General features: G+C 38.7%; 1 protein-coding gene across 3 annotated transcripts in view; it reads left to right on the top strand.

Annotated features, from left to right (window-relative positions):
- Nucleotides 1-1,588: 1,588 nt before the first annotated feature.
- LOC105835220 (neuronal acetylcholine receptor subunit alpha-7) overlaps nucleotides 1,589-16,150 on the top strand; it is a 236,248-nt gene continuing 221,686 nt past the window's right edge. Inside the window, exons 1-2 of one of the 3 annotated variants that reach the window (XM_036285954.1) lie at nucleotides 1,589-2,915; nucleotides 4,831-5,373. In XM_036285954.1, the coding sequence (XP_036141847.1) occupies nucleotides 5,214-5,373 (160 nt within the window). In that variant the 5' untranslated portion in view covers nucleotides 1,589-2,915; nucleotides 4,831-5,213. The remainder of the gene's footprint in view (nucleotides 2,916-4,830; nucleotides 5,374-16,150) is intronic. The other 2 variants (XM_036285955.1, XM_036285953.1) reach the window with 2 other exon arrangements.

Raw genomic sequence — 16,150 nt, 5'->3', positions numbered from 1 at the left:
TTATTTTTTATCGAACAATTTTATTAAATAACAAAGAATATTTCGAAAAAATCTATTAAAGCAGAGTTTCTATTTTTATCGATTTATAAGTTTCGTCTGGCCGAAGCGCCTTGCATGATTTTCCTGCAATCTTGTCAGCAAACAGCTGTTGGTAACGTAACTACCTGTACCGATTTATATTACACTCAATTTTATATATTACTCGTAATATATCAATAAGAAAAATAATTAACAATATCCTACAGCCTATACTCTAATATAACTTGTATCGATTATTTTTCATAATATATTTCTTATCCAGTTTTACAAAAATTATGTGTTTACGGTAAGCTAAAATGTATTATACTATAATATGCATAATTTTAGAATAATATTGTTGTGTACATACGTACATACATACGTGCGCACGTGTGTACATGTGTGTACACGAGCGCGCGGGCGCCTGTGTGTTTGCGCACGCGCATGTGTATTACAGATATATAATGGAGCGTTATATTTTTTAATCAATTTAAAAATAATTGTTTACATGAAGTATATAGTTCTTTTCATTAAATTTTTTTTCAAAATTAGGAAACAGAAGTATAATAAGTATTCATAAACTCATGAAACTTTTATTTAAATGAGATCATGACCGCACACAGCGCGTTCAATTAACTTTTTATACTCAAGTCACGCCGCTTTCTCTTACAAAACCTTTACTTGATATACAATAACCGTCCAAACTGCAAAGATATACAGTTACATTTTGTCCATCCATTAACCATCCATCCTGACTCGTCTTAAAAGCGTATTCCCAACAAGTTCGAAAACAATCGATTTATCCGTCAAGCTCCGGCATCTATCCGGCGCTCTACTTATCTTTCTGTCGTGTCGACATCCTCCGTGCATCGAAACTATGCCGTCCCTGGGATCTCGACCACCGAGGCTAATCCCCCTTAGCGGACTTGGACCATGCTCCAGCATCATTCGCGACGATAGAATCAACGTACATTCTGGCGCACGCTTACCCTTGAGCGAGGAAGGCGAGAATATAGGTGAAGAAAGGAACAAGAGAAGAAGAGACAGAGAAAGGGAGAAGGAGGGAGGGAGAGAGAGAGAGAGAGAGAGAGAGAAGGAGAGAGGAAAGGGAGACAGAGTGAGCTGGCAATACACGGCAACGGCCGTGAGCTACGGGAGTTCGCAAGAGAGCGGTTAGGAGTAAGAGAGACGTGGCATCCGGCGCGCGACGGTTACTCGAGAGAGACGGAGCAAGTTCTCCGGTACACGGTGGTGGGCACAATATTGATCTGTAGGGTGGGCTTCGGGGATGCTGTCCTCCGGTTCTCTCCTCCGCCCCTGGACCGCCGTTTTCACCCGCCTTCTCGCGCCCCCTCGAGCCCCCGCGGTACCTCTCTCCCCCCCGCGTCTTCGCATCCCCGAGTCTACTACCCTGGTACTCTCGCGATGTGGTGGGGGTCACGCTGGTTGCGTGCTGGTCCAGTCCGCAGCCTCTCGCGAAATCGTGGTGGGAACCGGAGGCGGCCACGGGAGGTAGGGGCGTCAGAGAGGGTGGTTTCTCCAGAGGTGGAAGTGGCGGAGGAGGGTTATGGCCATCGTGGGGAGCGCTCCTCGCGTCTATATCGCGGCGGTGGTTGCGAGTCGCGAGAGCTCGACCGGCAGCTCATACACGACCCCGACCGCCTCCTTTTTCAGGGGTTTCGGTTTCCGGTTCGGATACCCGTTCGCAGGGACGAGGCGGTTTTCTCCATCCCCCGTGTATCCAGTCCCTCTTTTTCTCTCTTTATCTTTACCTTTCTTATTATCCATCATTTCTGTTCTTCACTCCTGTTTTTCTCATCTTCCGTAGTTTTCCTTTTGTCAACCGCTGTCTCTCAGTCTATCGCGAGTTGCCACGTTCGGCGAACGAACTTCGCGGCGTATCTTGTGCGTGCGGCCTGTACGGGAGATTGCGCGTCTCCTCGCTTTCGTCGTCGTGCTCGTCGTCGTGCTCGTCGTGCTCGTTGTGCTCGTACTCGCCGGTACTCATCATTACGGATTACTCGCCACGTTCGCATTTCTCTCGCTTTCAACCCGGTGCGCACGATGCGAGGTAGAAACGTGCATACAAGGAATACGACTTCGCCAGACGAAAGCAACTACGGATAACGGAACAAAGCAAGCAGCACCAGTAGAGTGAGACGAGGACGAGGGCGGATGGGAGTGCGGAGAAAAAGGAGGGATAGCCGCAACAGGACAGGAAGAGCGGCGGTGGTGAATACGGATATACGAGGATGCACCCTCGCGCGAACGCGCGATCCGTGCTGAGGGAGAACGAGTGCGACGAGAGAAAGGGAGAGAATGAGAGTGCGAGAGTAAAGCAGAAATCGGGAAAGAAGGAAAAATAGAGCGGGCGGGAAGAACGGCGCGGAGAACGGCGAATTCGTTGCCTACGTGGAAACGGGCTGCTGGCAGAGGGAGCAGCCACGCTCCGCGAAGTTGCCTAGATACCGGGCAACACCGTGTTGCGCTCCGGTGAAGTAGGAGGCAGCAAAGGAGGCGGAGGTGGTAGTGCTGCTCCGCGGGAGGATGGAACGCGCGATGGACTGTAGTGAGACGAGGAAGACGATTGCCGGCCAGGCCGCGAACGCAGGTCCGTGATGCTGCCAGGAATCGCGAGAGCACCTCCGCGCCCCTCGAAACTCGCCACGAGAGAGAAAGAGAAAGAGAGAGAGAGAGAGAAAAAGAAAGAAAGAGAGAGAGAGAGAGGATAGGTCGAAAATCTCGCGGCAGCGTGCTTGCGGCTCGAGAGGCTAATCGCGAAACATGATCGCGGCGTCGTTCACGGCTACTACACGGTTAGTTGTTGGATTTATCAGCCATTGGTGCCGACGATACATAATTCCTGCACAGTTCTCGTAAAGTTCTGATATCGCGAGGTAGATTACTATGGACTCTTCTGGCGAATGCTTTTTTTATATTGAGAAAAAAATGTTTCTTATAAGATCGCACAAATTATCCTTGGCTACATGTCGTTTCTCGTTCGCGACCGCGACCGGAAATTCTGATTGAATCGTCAAAGTGGTGGGTGTCAGCGAGTAACGAAGTGAGCCCCAGTGCCGGTCGAGAACGGGGTGAGAGTACTCGTAACGAGAGAGAGATGGACGCCGCCGCGTGGGGGAGAAACGGGAGCATTTAATATCGAATGAGGAAGCGTAGTCGCCACGGACACCTGTAAACCTGGCGCGGGCTCTCGTAATTTTCGAGGCAAGATTTGCTTCGCCGTATCGACGAGAGCCGGCGATACGTTCGCGAAATGCATGCAACGCAAAACTCCGGGTCCGCGACATACGCGTAACTGATAAATGATACCGCGCGATATGAAAGATACCGTATATAGTCTTGGGTACGTTCTCGTATCAACTGGTCGCAGCGTCAAAACTCCACAGACGCATTTCCTGTGAGATTAAAACTCACGCCATTGTTGCTCCTCTGAGGCGTGCGGAACAATGGGAAAAATTGCTACCTGTGTCGATAGGCAGAAACCGCGGTAATGGCGTGCCATTTAATGCACTCCCTCGTGAATCCGATAAATAGGTCATCGTAATGCTAGACTCGTGATCAATGGCTGATCGGTTGTGTGATCGGAAAGGGTTGCTAATTAATTCGCACATTTTTACGAAATAGAGAACGCTTCTTATTGGTGTAATTCGGTGATGCTGCATGTGAAAATAAATGCGCGAGAATATAGACGAGCTATTATGCACTCTCGCGTATCATATTTTTCAAGCACGAAATAACAGCAAGATTATTACGTTTTTTATTTCTTTCTTTCTTTAAACGACATTTTTTCTATATAATAAGACATGACAATATATCCATTTTTTTTATCATGTACAATTATACAAGTTACAATATTTTTATCTTTGGAAATTTTGATTAAATTTAATATTACTTGAATAATTGAGTGAATAATTGAGTTGAAGTTTTCTAATTTGTAATATTAATGAACTATTCGATCGCAAAGTGTTTCTGGTCTAAATCGCTTTATAAGTCTGCATATGTTTCAATTATATTAATAATTCTTTCGATCTCACCAAGAAGATGAAAAATTTATGATAACGGGGCTTGGCGAAACCGATCATTTCTAGTCGCGGCACGTTTTTCCAAGGGGAATACAAGAAATCTCTTCTTACTGATAGTGAAATAGTAAATCAACCGCCCCGCTTGTAAATCACCTAAGTTCTCGATACCGTAACGACTCTCGCAACTGTTCTATATCGGAAAGAAGTATCGCAATAAATGACAGTAACATTCAAATGAGCGTTATTTCACTATCTCACAGCGAATAATATTTGAACTGCGTGAACCTTGTGTGTTATTTTGATTTGATTTACAGCCGAAAAATGCAAATATTATTATCAAAATTTTATTTCTATATGTATAAATTTTAAGGAAAATTTGTTTATTAAAATTTAATGTACATAATAGGAAGAAAATCTGTGAATATCATGGTTTTGAAAGGTTTCACCTTTTTGCTTTAGTAGTATATATAAAAAACATTTAGGTGATATGTTTTCTAATAGAACAATTATATCTTGACGCGAGCTAACCAAGTTTTGAATAATGCATGGTTTTTTATGCAAAGAATTAAGACTTATAACTAGCACATGATTAAGAAAGGATAATAAATATTAGCATTCGTCGGCGAGTATCTCAGCATGCATTAACTAAAGTGAAAGCAATCTCGGTGAATTGAAAAAATAATGCAAACGCATGCCGTGAAACGACGCCGCGCGCGGTGGAAAGTGGGTGCGAAGGGGTCGTTCACACGTACGAAATCATTATTTTCAGGATCCCCCGCGAGAATGCTCGAAACGTTGGGAAGCAGCATCGCGCGAACGTAGCGCGTTCTCTCTGGAAACGATAAAACGCCGCCACCTTTCAACGATCGAGACCTCGCGAATACGCACAACCGAGGCGCGCGGAAGAACGCTTGGTTATGACGGCGAAGTCGGGGGGTGCGTTAGCGAGGGCATCGAGTATCGATTAGCGGACGATTCGCGCGGAATTGAACTCGACTCGTGACACCCTGCACGATGATGATAATTAGTGACGCAGCGGGCGATAAAGCGCTACCGGGCGATACTCGCGGCGGTGACCGCTGCGTGTAGAAGTGAACACGCAAAATTGTGCAGTGCATCACGGTCACAACGGGGCACGTCAGGACCGGATAGATGAACATCGGCAAGTCGGTGTCGCGCCTCGACCTGGGCCTGCAAAATTCATCTGCCATGGCGCACCAGGCAAGAGGTCTACCGCAGTTGCGAATAAAGTTTTATAATACGATCGCCGCCGGTCTCCAAATAGTCCTCTTGCTCACCGTCCTACCTCAAGGTAAGCTTTGCCGAGACGCACTTCCGATATTTTATAGTGAGATTGTACGCGACATTACTTGCGTTATGATTTTCTTTATCGCTCGCCTAAGCCGTTTCAGAAATGAAAGGGCACGAACAATATTTCTTTCAACGACTTGAAGGTATTGACGAGAGAGAGAACCATGAAATTCCAAACGATTCGAATAAAGGAGGCCGTTACATCTATCGATTGGAATATACGTGATATCGTAATGATTAATATAACGTGGTATAAAATATCTCGATTCAGTTAAAAATATCACTGAAATATTAAATATTACAGTTGTACGAATGTTAGTAGCGATTATCAATAACAAGATTTTTATAATATATATCTGTTTATTGTTTGAATATCTTTCGAATACATCTCATTTTTCTCGTTCGAGATACTCTTTATTTTCCAACAAAGGACCAATTATGAGCTGATTTAAGCTATGCGTTTGGTTCTTAAATGTCTTTATTACTTTATACATAACTGCATAATCTACTTAAACTACAACAACTGTCGTTATTCTCTCATTACAAATTTTTAAGTGTACATATTACTGATATAAAATTATTATGAAATCAAGATGTATGTATATAACATACCCTCGCCTATTAGTATTCAAGGACACTTGCATTAAAGAGATTTCTGCACGCGGCGACTTCTATCAACTCGTGCCACTTCGTCCGGCTATTCTATCCTGATATAGAAATCTGAAAATAACTTTAGACGTGTACATAATTTAACGAACGACACTCCCGCGACTATATAATAGCATCGTCTTTGTCACAGACATTTCTAGTCGATCGACACGATTAAATACAGTAAGAAATCGTCAATATGGTGGTGCGCACATTCACATTGATAAGGCTAGTGTCAGATATAATTATAATAACTGCAAAAAGTCATATTCGTGTTAATAGTGCTGGTGACTTGCTAAATGCGGTCATGTAATCTAACCCAGGTCTAGCTTTGGGTGCCTCCAAAATAACGATTGTATCCTACATGCATCTCGTTTGCTATAGGGTAAACTCGAGTATGATGGATGGACCATAGTTTTCTAAAATGCAAAAAATATTAATTATCTTTGAAAATAATTGCAAAACACATTATTTAGCAATTATTATAGGAAAAATTATAGCTATTGGCCATCTTCTCCATATGGCCATTATATCCTAATTTACCCTATATACATATGTATGTGGATAGTATGTTGTTTATGTGATTTATGCGTAACTGATTACGCTAAGAGTGACGCGTATACGCGTATAATAAATCGGTTCGTCAATCATAATTACGGATGACACGTTCGGTAACAGTGCTACGTATAATAGAATCACCGCAACCGCGGTGCGACCTGCCATCACAGCGCATCGGCGCTCGACCGCGACAAAACTGTATTTCGTTCGATCGACGATCGAAGTTTCGCAGCCGTATACGGCTCGGTCGGGATTAAATCGTACGATTTGAGAAACTCTCAGAAAAACATCGACATGTCGCGAACAGTTATGGCAAAGTTTCGACATAGTCCGGCACTGGTTTCTTCTAGGACATTTTATGACGTTAATCTCTTTGCGGAAACAGGTTTTGACCGTAAAAAACTTGTTGCGATTTTTGAGAAAAGTTTCTTATCGTTCCTGTCGAAATCGGCACTAGAATTGTAAAAGAAGATCAAATGACCAGATGTTAAAAAATAAGAATTCTAATTAGACTATGCTAGACTGTGCTTTGATAACATATTTATGATTTTTAAACATATATATATATAATATAAATTAATAAAATTTAAAAAAATGTAAAAGAATATATCTATAATGTTTTAATGAAGTAATATTTTGACACTCTGGAATTTTTTTTTCTCTGACTTAGTCATGCGATTAAAGTACAACGACCGCATTTAGAAAGTTAAAGGTGACTTCACTCGAGCGAAAAAATATGCGGAATCATAAGTTAGCGGGAATACAAAAGTTTCACGATAAACATTCTGAAGCGAAATGTCGCGCGACGATTGAACTCGCGTGATCGTTCGGCAACACTAAAGTTAAACTGCCGGATTTGAACTCGGAATTTATTGGTTCGTTGAGACAGAGCCGTGGCATTAATATCCCTTCGCCGTCATCGCTCATGTGTTAAAGGTCATCTGGCAAAGCGATAAATTTTTTTCGTTTTAGACAATTCTTCAGTATTAAACGCTTTAACAAATTTTTATAGGTCTCTATTATTATCCTCTACACTCAAATTTCAATATATTTAAAATATAAAATAACATATTATTCTCCAAATGCCACAGGTTATTAATTAACTTTCGTGTAGTTACAGTTAAGTAAAAAAAGAATTGTAACTAAAGAATTGTAAAGAATTGTAATGTGCAATCAGTTAACTCGTAAATTATCTTATTTTTACTTTTATCAGTGAGCTTTCTATATGAAATTATCATAAAATTTTTTATTACCAATATGCTGCGATCTTTATTAATCGATCATTGCTTCACTCGTCTTCGTTGCGTTGTGTCAGTCGTAAATCAATCAGTGCAGTAAGTGGAGAACAATGGGCAGCTTCTACTTTCCTCAGCTTCGTCGACCGCGTGTCCCGATTTAATTTCGATTCAGAATCTGTTAGCTTTAGCCTGATGCGTTGATGTAAAATTCATGGTCGTGTTTTTGAATGGATCTGGTCCGCGACATATCTATTTTCGATAGCGTAGCACATTTCTTCTCCGAGTGAGTCCGAGATTACACGGCTCGCAGTAATAAGTCATTCGATTTATCGCCGGTCTCGTGCGAAATATTTTCTCGGAAGGACTAGATTTCAAGCCTTTAGACTCTTCCTCGTCCTCAACCTCACCTCCTCTCCCGTCGTACTGATCGCCGACCGATCGTGAGTTATTCTCGGTCGAACGGAAAAAGCCTCCCTGCGAAACTGTTGCGGGCACTGCGTATTTTTCTATATTACGTTTTACGATGGCCGATGGCTGTTTCTCAATTACCGGAGTATTGAAGAGCTCTTTGGGAATCCTCTGTAAGAGGTCGGTCTTCAAAACCGCAAAAAGCGCACCGCATTTCTTAACGAGCAATGCAACCTCTCATATGCAGAATCGTGCACTGAGAAAAAAATTAATTTTACTAAATTTTTCAATTAAATTTATTTAATTCAAGTATACACACATATATATTTTTAATCAAATATATAAATATTTGAATCAAAGTTTAAGTATTTTAGTTAAATACATAAATAGTTGAACTGAAAAAATTTAGTTGAAAAAATTTTGTCAAGTTAATAATATTTTTCTTCTCAGTGTGTGTACAACTCTTATTGCGTTGCCATCAATTGCTAAACAAAAGTTTTTAAACGCGAAAAAATAAAATGTTTGTTTTTTAATTGATAGGCGTTAATTACTACTGATACAAAGCTTTTAACTTTTCATTTTTATAATGCATTATATAATTGTCTATTCATAATTTTAAGTGTTTTATTCATAATCGAAAAATATATTATTTTACGTATGCTGTTCAGCGCGTGTTTATACCATATATGTTTCACGCATGTAGCTTTGAAGAGCAATAAAGCATTAATATTGTTTGATCGAAGTAAAGTTGACAGACTGTCGACTTTAACATCGATCGACTGATTACCAGGCTAGACTAGTGAAGTATCTGTCAGTGATGTCACACGCATGAGTTGATCGAATGTGAGTTTCTGATAAGTATTATTATGTTAAGAATGATATTAAAATAGTAGATACTCTTGTGCTTACAGAGAAATATGATGATTAAATTTTCATTATATTAAATGAAGGAAAAAGTATAATTTATATATTTATAAAATATTCTTTTAACAATTATTTAACAAAATATCTCTTTGATATTACCTTTGTAGTCGAATAGAGAAGACGCCCGCACGGTATGCTAGGAAAATCTAGGTTCGAATCCTGGCTAAGGTATTGTTTTTTACAATAAATTATTTACAATTTTTATTAGAGATGGATCTTGTTAGCATCGAAAATATGAAATTAATTTGTGAAATTATGCATTCGAGACTTAATATTCAAAGTAAGGAAAAGTGACGAAAATTTCGACGCACAGTTTATATATGAGTTAGAAATATTAAATTTACAGAAAAATTGTATTTAGCTGCCCAAAAAAAATTTTTACCCGACCATTCTTCGTAATTACTTTAGATACATATATCATTTCTTTTCTTGTGAAATATTTTTCCGGAAATGATTGATCCATCGTCATCGATGAAGCAGCAGCTTGGATTCTCGACGCGTTCGCAACACAAAATATCTTGCTCGCTTCGCAATAATCAGTTTTGAAGTTCCGACGAAGTAATCTGCGATCGATGCCCCAGAAAGGCATCGCGGATGGAAAAATGTCGAAGAGAGGGCGGAAGTCAGTCTTCGTTAAAATTTCAGAATGTTCCGTCGGGGATTACGCTTGCAGCGTGTTCGTTTAACGCGTCGGCCCAGCGTTTTACTGTCTCTGGTTGAGCACCACGGTTGTCGGATATCGAGATTTTTACATTGCGCGTATGGCGCCGCAATGGAGCAGAGACGCCTATAACGTTGATATCGATTCTCGAACTTGCAACCACGCTATTTCTCTCTCATATGCGCGTGAACATGAACGAGTATTAATCGAAGGAAGTATTCTTTCATCGTATGATTTACCTTCTTTTTTCGGGATTTACTTTTGAATCGACTAAACGTATCTACTGTACATGTTTACAAAGCGGAATTACAAATCCAACGATGACAGTTATAGAAATTACATTACAATTGATGTTGAAATTGCATTGATTCTGCGCCAGAATTTAATTCGCTCGTTCGATTTTGCGAGATTTTCATGTGTATCGCTGTATAGGTCTATCTGATAATTAGAATCCAATCGTTGTGTTTTGTCATGATTGTAATGTGGTGTTCGACAAGGTAGTCTCGGGCATTTCGCCCTATATAACTACTAATGCCTTCATTGTGGATAAAATAAAAAATTATAATTTTACTGAAAAGTAAATTGTACGAGCTGCTGCAATTTTATATAAAGAAAATGGTGTTATACGGTATTATTGTTGCACTCGCGATAATATCATTTGAATAAACGTGGATTTGTGAGAAACATTTTACAAATAGATATCGTAGATATCACAGGCTTTGAAATAATTATTGATTGAATTTAATTACAAAATTTTATATATTTAACAAATAAACATATTAAATAAGGTATTAGGTATAAGATACGAAATTTATGAAAAATTATAATGTATTACATTATATTTTAGGATACATTATAATTAAATTGTTATATTATTTATCTTTTAAAAACTTGATAACACATGTGATTATTTTCTTGTTTTTCTTTGTTTCTTTTAAAAACGTTATTTTATGCACAACTTTTACATTAGTTTGTTAAATATTTACAGATAATGTTTGTAGTAATGTGTCTATTTAACTCGAGTGTTTCATCACAGAGAAACAAATTAGGTCACATATTATCTACAGATTCACATGATAGCCGCGCATGCAAAAATATACTTGTTTATTCGTACAGTCCATTAGTACACAGAGGGGGAGTTTCTTTGAATTTAATATATGTATTTGTTTGAATTATATTTGTTTCACTGGAAAAAATTTATTTCTTACAAAATGTTGTTTTATTGAATAAAAATTTGATTGTTTCGTTACATTAAATCATATTGTTTGACAGAATAATCATTAAACCTCCAAAGGCTACATGTAGTAAGCAGACCACCCACGGTGACAGAAAATGCATCAACCTATGATATCGTGGTGAGCGCTCGGGGCCTACGTATTTTTTATTACATCTTAAAGACGCATCTTACAATTCGTTATTATGGCTAAATTTTAGTTTCGGTAACAAATATTTCTTCTGCGCGTAGTGGTAATCACCTGTTCGGTCGCGAGCTTCTGTCTCCTTGGAAGAAAAATATGCGTTCAAATAGTGTTTTATCGTTGAATAACATTATAATTTGAATCAAAGGAAAAACTAAATTAAAAAAAATATTTTATTTAAAAGAAACAATTACTTTGTTTAAAAGTCTAAACAATTGTATTTCTTAGTTTAAACATCAGTTTCATTGGCGTATACCAATGATCAAATTTGTTTGACTTAAAGAAAATTTATTAAATTCAAAGAAACTTTTCTTTCTGTGTATATTACAAATTTGTTCAAATTGCGAAAGTTAACGTTTGTGTCTCTACGTTCCTATGAAATAGCAGTTAGTAAATTAATTCAATGTTCGTTTGATTATCGCTACTGAAATACAAGCCGAAATTGTTTAATATAACATAACATTAATTACGTACGATAGGAATTAATCACAATTACGATTTTTAATTTATTTATTTAGGTAAAAAAGAGGATACTTTATTACCAGAAATCATGACCAATTACATACATGTAAATCCACAAAGTTTTTTTTATTCAAATTTTACATGTTATATTAGACTACGTTTATTTCTTTTGGATTTCATGAAATATGGAAGTTGGAAATTGTAGGATACATTAGTAAATTCTATTGTTTTCACAAGACGGTAGATTGCCGAAGCTCGCAAAACTCAACGATGGCTTTCCCGAGGGGGAATATCGCGGCGCCAATTCGTTAGGAATTAACTTCTCGCGAGCGATACATTATCTCGGAAGTGCACGTAAATTCGCCCGCCGAAAGTTGCGACTGCGGTCCCGGGAGTAAGAGACTGATCGCCCACGAGGATCCCCAAAATGATTTATAATCCGTCATAAAAGCAGAAACTCCCGGGGGACGCGGTTAGAGAATGCCGCAGCATCTTCATCATTTTGGTCGGGTTGTGATGGTGCGGAGGGACGCGAACGTGGCGTGGATTTTCGTACAAACCCGTACAAGACCACAGTTCCGTGCACCGATCCGTTTTATTTAAATCACGGCTATCCATAACGTCGAAATTCACTTCGGCCCTTTTAATGGTGATTTATGTCCGCTCGTATGGTCAGCCCGCTTTTCGCAATTTAGTCCAGTATCGCGTCAGGGATTGTCTGGCAGGATAATCGAGTGTGCTGCCGTTGTATCGCATGCCCACCGATATATATACGTGCCTTCACGTAAGTGACGCTTGAATAATTAATAAGACGTACACCTCGGGGATGCATTGATAATTAATTAAGGCAAACGGTCTTGTGATTTCGCGATATATCGAACGCATTGATTTCACAGTACTTCGCGTACGCTTAACAGCGAACGGCGAAATACATATTTACGGTCTCGCGAGAAGTTTGCGAGCGTGACGATGCTATAAGTACGAAGTAGATTATATCTTCTCTGCTAGAAGTGGGGTATGCGGGCGCTGCCAAAGTCCCTGAAACTTTTTGGCAGAGATCTCTCCACGACAGCGGTTTGGTTTACCGTATTTACCGAGAGCTAAGCGCGCGAAGTAAATATGCACCAACGGGAGAACCAGCGGGTCTTCACACGACGAAATATTGTCCTGTCTTCAGAATAAACATACGAGCGATTGGAGGGTGGCTCGTGCAATCGGCGCCGAACTTTTCCGTACGTGTCGAATGGAAAAATTGAGATTTATTTGTCATAAAAACCAATTTTTGAGCTTTTGAGAAAGAATAAAAATCACGTTTTTCTCTACGAGGTATCCCTAATCGTTATCAGATATCAAATTTCAAGGGCAATTGTTGCGCCGGACGTGCGAAAACCTGAATATCTTTTGTGACCCAGATAAATTTGACTTTTCAAGGTGTGGTACAGCTCGACACAGCTTCGCACCCAGTGGCGATGAATGAAACATTTCGTTGCGGTGTAAGTGGATTCCGCGAGATAGTATTAGAATTTAAATTTCTCGGCAATACCGCGCCTCAGTAGGGTAGATGTAGTTCTGAGAGATGGAAAGTCTTACTGCTTCTTGATATGCGGATTTTTCCCGTGAGGAATGCAAATATTTTTTAGTATGGATTATTTTGAGGATCGTGACTGGGGTGATCCGTCGGAAATTGAACTGTCGTTTTTCCGCGTTAAAATAGTCCGACCTAAGATTTTTTATGCGTATAGTTAGTTCATAATGTGCATCTCGATTCTAAATTGTAGTCTCGCTCTCTCTTTCTCTCTCTCTCTCTCTCTCTCTACTTTCTCTTTCTCCCTCCCCCCTTTCCTGATTTACTTTGTCATGAGAAAAGGCTTGTCACGGCCTACTGTTACTAGTATTGTAGAAATTATTTGTACTTAATCTCCGTTTATATCGCTCCAAGCAAGCTTTCTGAACTTGACAGGTTATAGAAATCAGTAGTCTGTTATATCGAAAACAATCCGCCTGCCATGATGTCCCACGACTAAATTGTTGCTTTGAAGTTTCGATATAGCGCTATCAGTCGCTTGCGTTTCCATTAAGCTGCAAACAGCTAAATGTACATTTCGGGCTTTAGATTCTGAATGATCAAAGTGGCGTAGCCAATCTCTCATGTAAATGCAAAAGTAATCGAAGCTGAGTCTCCGTGGCATGGATGATATACGTGTATATACGAATATAGCTATCACACACGTGATATTAGCTTGCTCCCTGTAAAAAGAGTCAATGTGACATGAACGTAGAACCAGATCACGTTTGGTTGTGCGATATCGATACATCATAATCGCTCACAGCGGCAGGTACACCTGCCGCATCGAATTTCCGTCGCGGATCTCATTTCGATCTATCTCTCTCTTAGCATGCCCGACCTCCCCTTTCCTGATTTCTTTGAATCAGGCACAGAGTTAAGGGAGATGAAATGTTAGATGAGTTTTTTTATCCAGCAATTTCTTTAATTCAAACCAAAATACATTGTATCTTTCCTGCATTAAAGTAGTGAAATGGAAGATTGTAAAACAACTTAGCGAAAATATACTTTAAAATGGTTCTATAATGTTTATTTTATAGTTTTTATAAAAAATATTTTATATTATATTTATAGTTTTTTAATATTTTATTCTTTATAATTATATACACTGAAAAAAAATGTATTCAATAAGATATGTTATTGCGGGCTGCCAATTACAGATATACTCAATAATATATGCTATTGTAGTATCAACATTGCACTTGCATTAATAGCAAATATTATTGTATTGAGTATTTTATGTAGTTGGCAGCCCGCAATCACATATGTTATTGGCTATATTACATATTTTTCTGTGTATAAATGCATTTTTTGTATTGCTATTTTTTACACATTACACATTTTATTAAAATAAACATCTTTTTATTAATTATACAAAATAACAATTTTCATACATGGTCTATTGTGATTTTGTACTTTATAACTCTTTACACTATAATTATCAGAATTATTATTATATATTTATATTTTACCATGCTTATTAAAAATTTCTGATCTCGTGTTTGACTGCGTGAGAATACTTTCCCCAAACCATTCATAAATTCTCTGCTCTTCCCTTATCCTGACACGAGCTTATGTAAGATTTAAGAACAGTGAGTGCCTCACGAGATCGAAGTCGACAAGGGCTAACTAAGGAAGATCTCTTTTATAATTAGGCCCACGGGCGACGCGTTGCGCCACTAATTACCTGTCCAACAATTCCCGGCGAATGAGTAAGTGGCTTCTACCTCGAGACTAGTTGTCCTTGTTGTCGTGAAGCTTATTCAGTTACCATCTAACGAATGAACCTCGTGCACTTTGATACTTCTTGATATAAGTGACGCATCTGGAATCATGTTCTAATGACATAATTGTTCGCTTTAGACTGTAATTAATTTAGTATAGTTATGTAAGAAATACATTTTGAGAATAACCATGCGAGGAATACACATAGTATATGTTGTTAAAAAGTGATAAGTATAAAGTACAGAAAAATGGTTTGGCTGAAATATCTAAAAATTTAGCTAAAAATAGATATGAAAATAATGTTATTGAATGCTTTAAACATCAAAATGTTAGGACGCTCGAGCGAAATGAGCAGTACAATGAAAAATGTTAACATTCTACCAATCAACTTAAACATTCTAATTACTTTGATAGTCTAACAAAATTATCTTTATATTTGTATCTGTTATATAATTTCTTATGGAACATAAAAATGTATATATTTGTTTATAATTTGTATAAAATTTAATTGTTTTATTTTTTTTTAAATTATTTTATTTTGGGTTTTTTTCTGGCATATGGAAAAGACTCAAATAATTAACGTATTTGATATGCCGAATCCAGTACATCTCATCAAGACCTCTATTTAGACTTAATTCGGTCCAAGTTAAATGCAGCATGCCAGATCACGTTTCTACCCGAGTATTTAGTTACTACTTAATTGATTGATCATATAAAAAGGTGCTTTTTAAAAGGAAATCACCTGATTTTCTCTGTTGGCAAATGGCAGAAACGAGATTGTTTGTGCGAGACTGTTTGTGCGGAACTGTTTACGCAGTTGGAAGCGAAAATTTCTCATGGTCTGATTGGTGAATGCAGTCTTGCATAAATGACGCTGGCACACAGGCGGCTTTTGACTCATCTGCTAGTCTTCGTTATCGCAACGTAAGTTTCGTCGCTACATGAATAATTATGCGATTAAAATTATCGCATAATTATTACCGAGCAATCCTGTTTAGCCGTGTATTTTGAAAAATCTTCCTACGCGAGGTCTTAGATATCACTTTTTTTTATAAATTCAATTTCTAACTTGCAGATAAAATGTTATAATGTCTCTGAGAATCCGATAACAAGGAAACTTTTATAGAGATAAATAAGGAAGTGAGAGTGCAGATCGGATCTAGTGTATATAT

Source organism: Monomorium pharaonis, chromosome 4 (genome assembly GCF_013373865.1).
Source record: "Monomorium pharaonis isolate MP-MQ-018 chromosome 4, ASM1337386v2, whole genome shotgun sequence".
NCBI classification, from domain to species: domain Eukaryota; kingdom Metazoa; phylum Arthropoda; class Insecta; order Hymenoptera; family Formicidae; genus Monomorium; species Monomorium pharaonis.
Note: the sequence above shows the minus strand (reverse complement) of the source record. Positions and strands in the feature narration are given on the sequence as shown.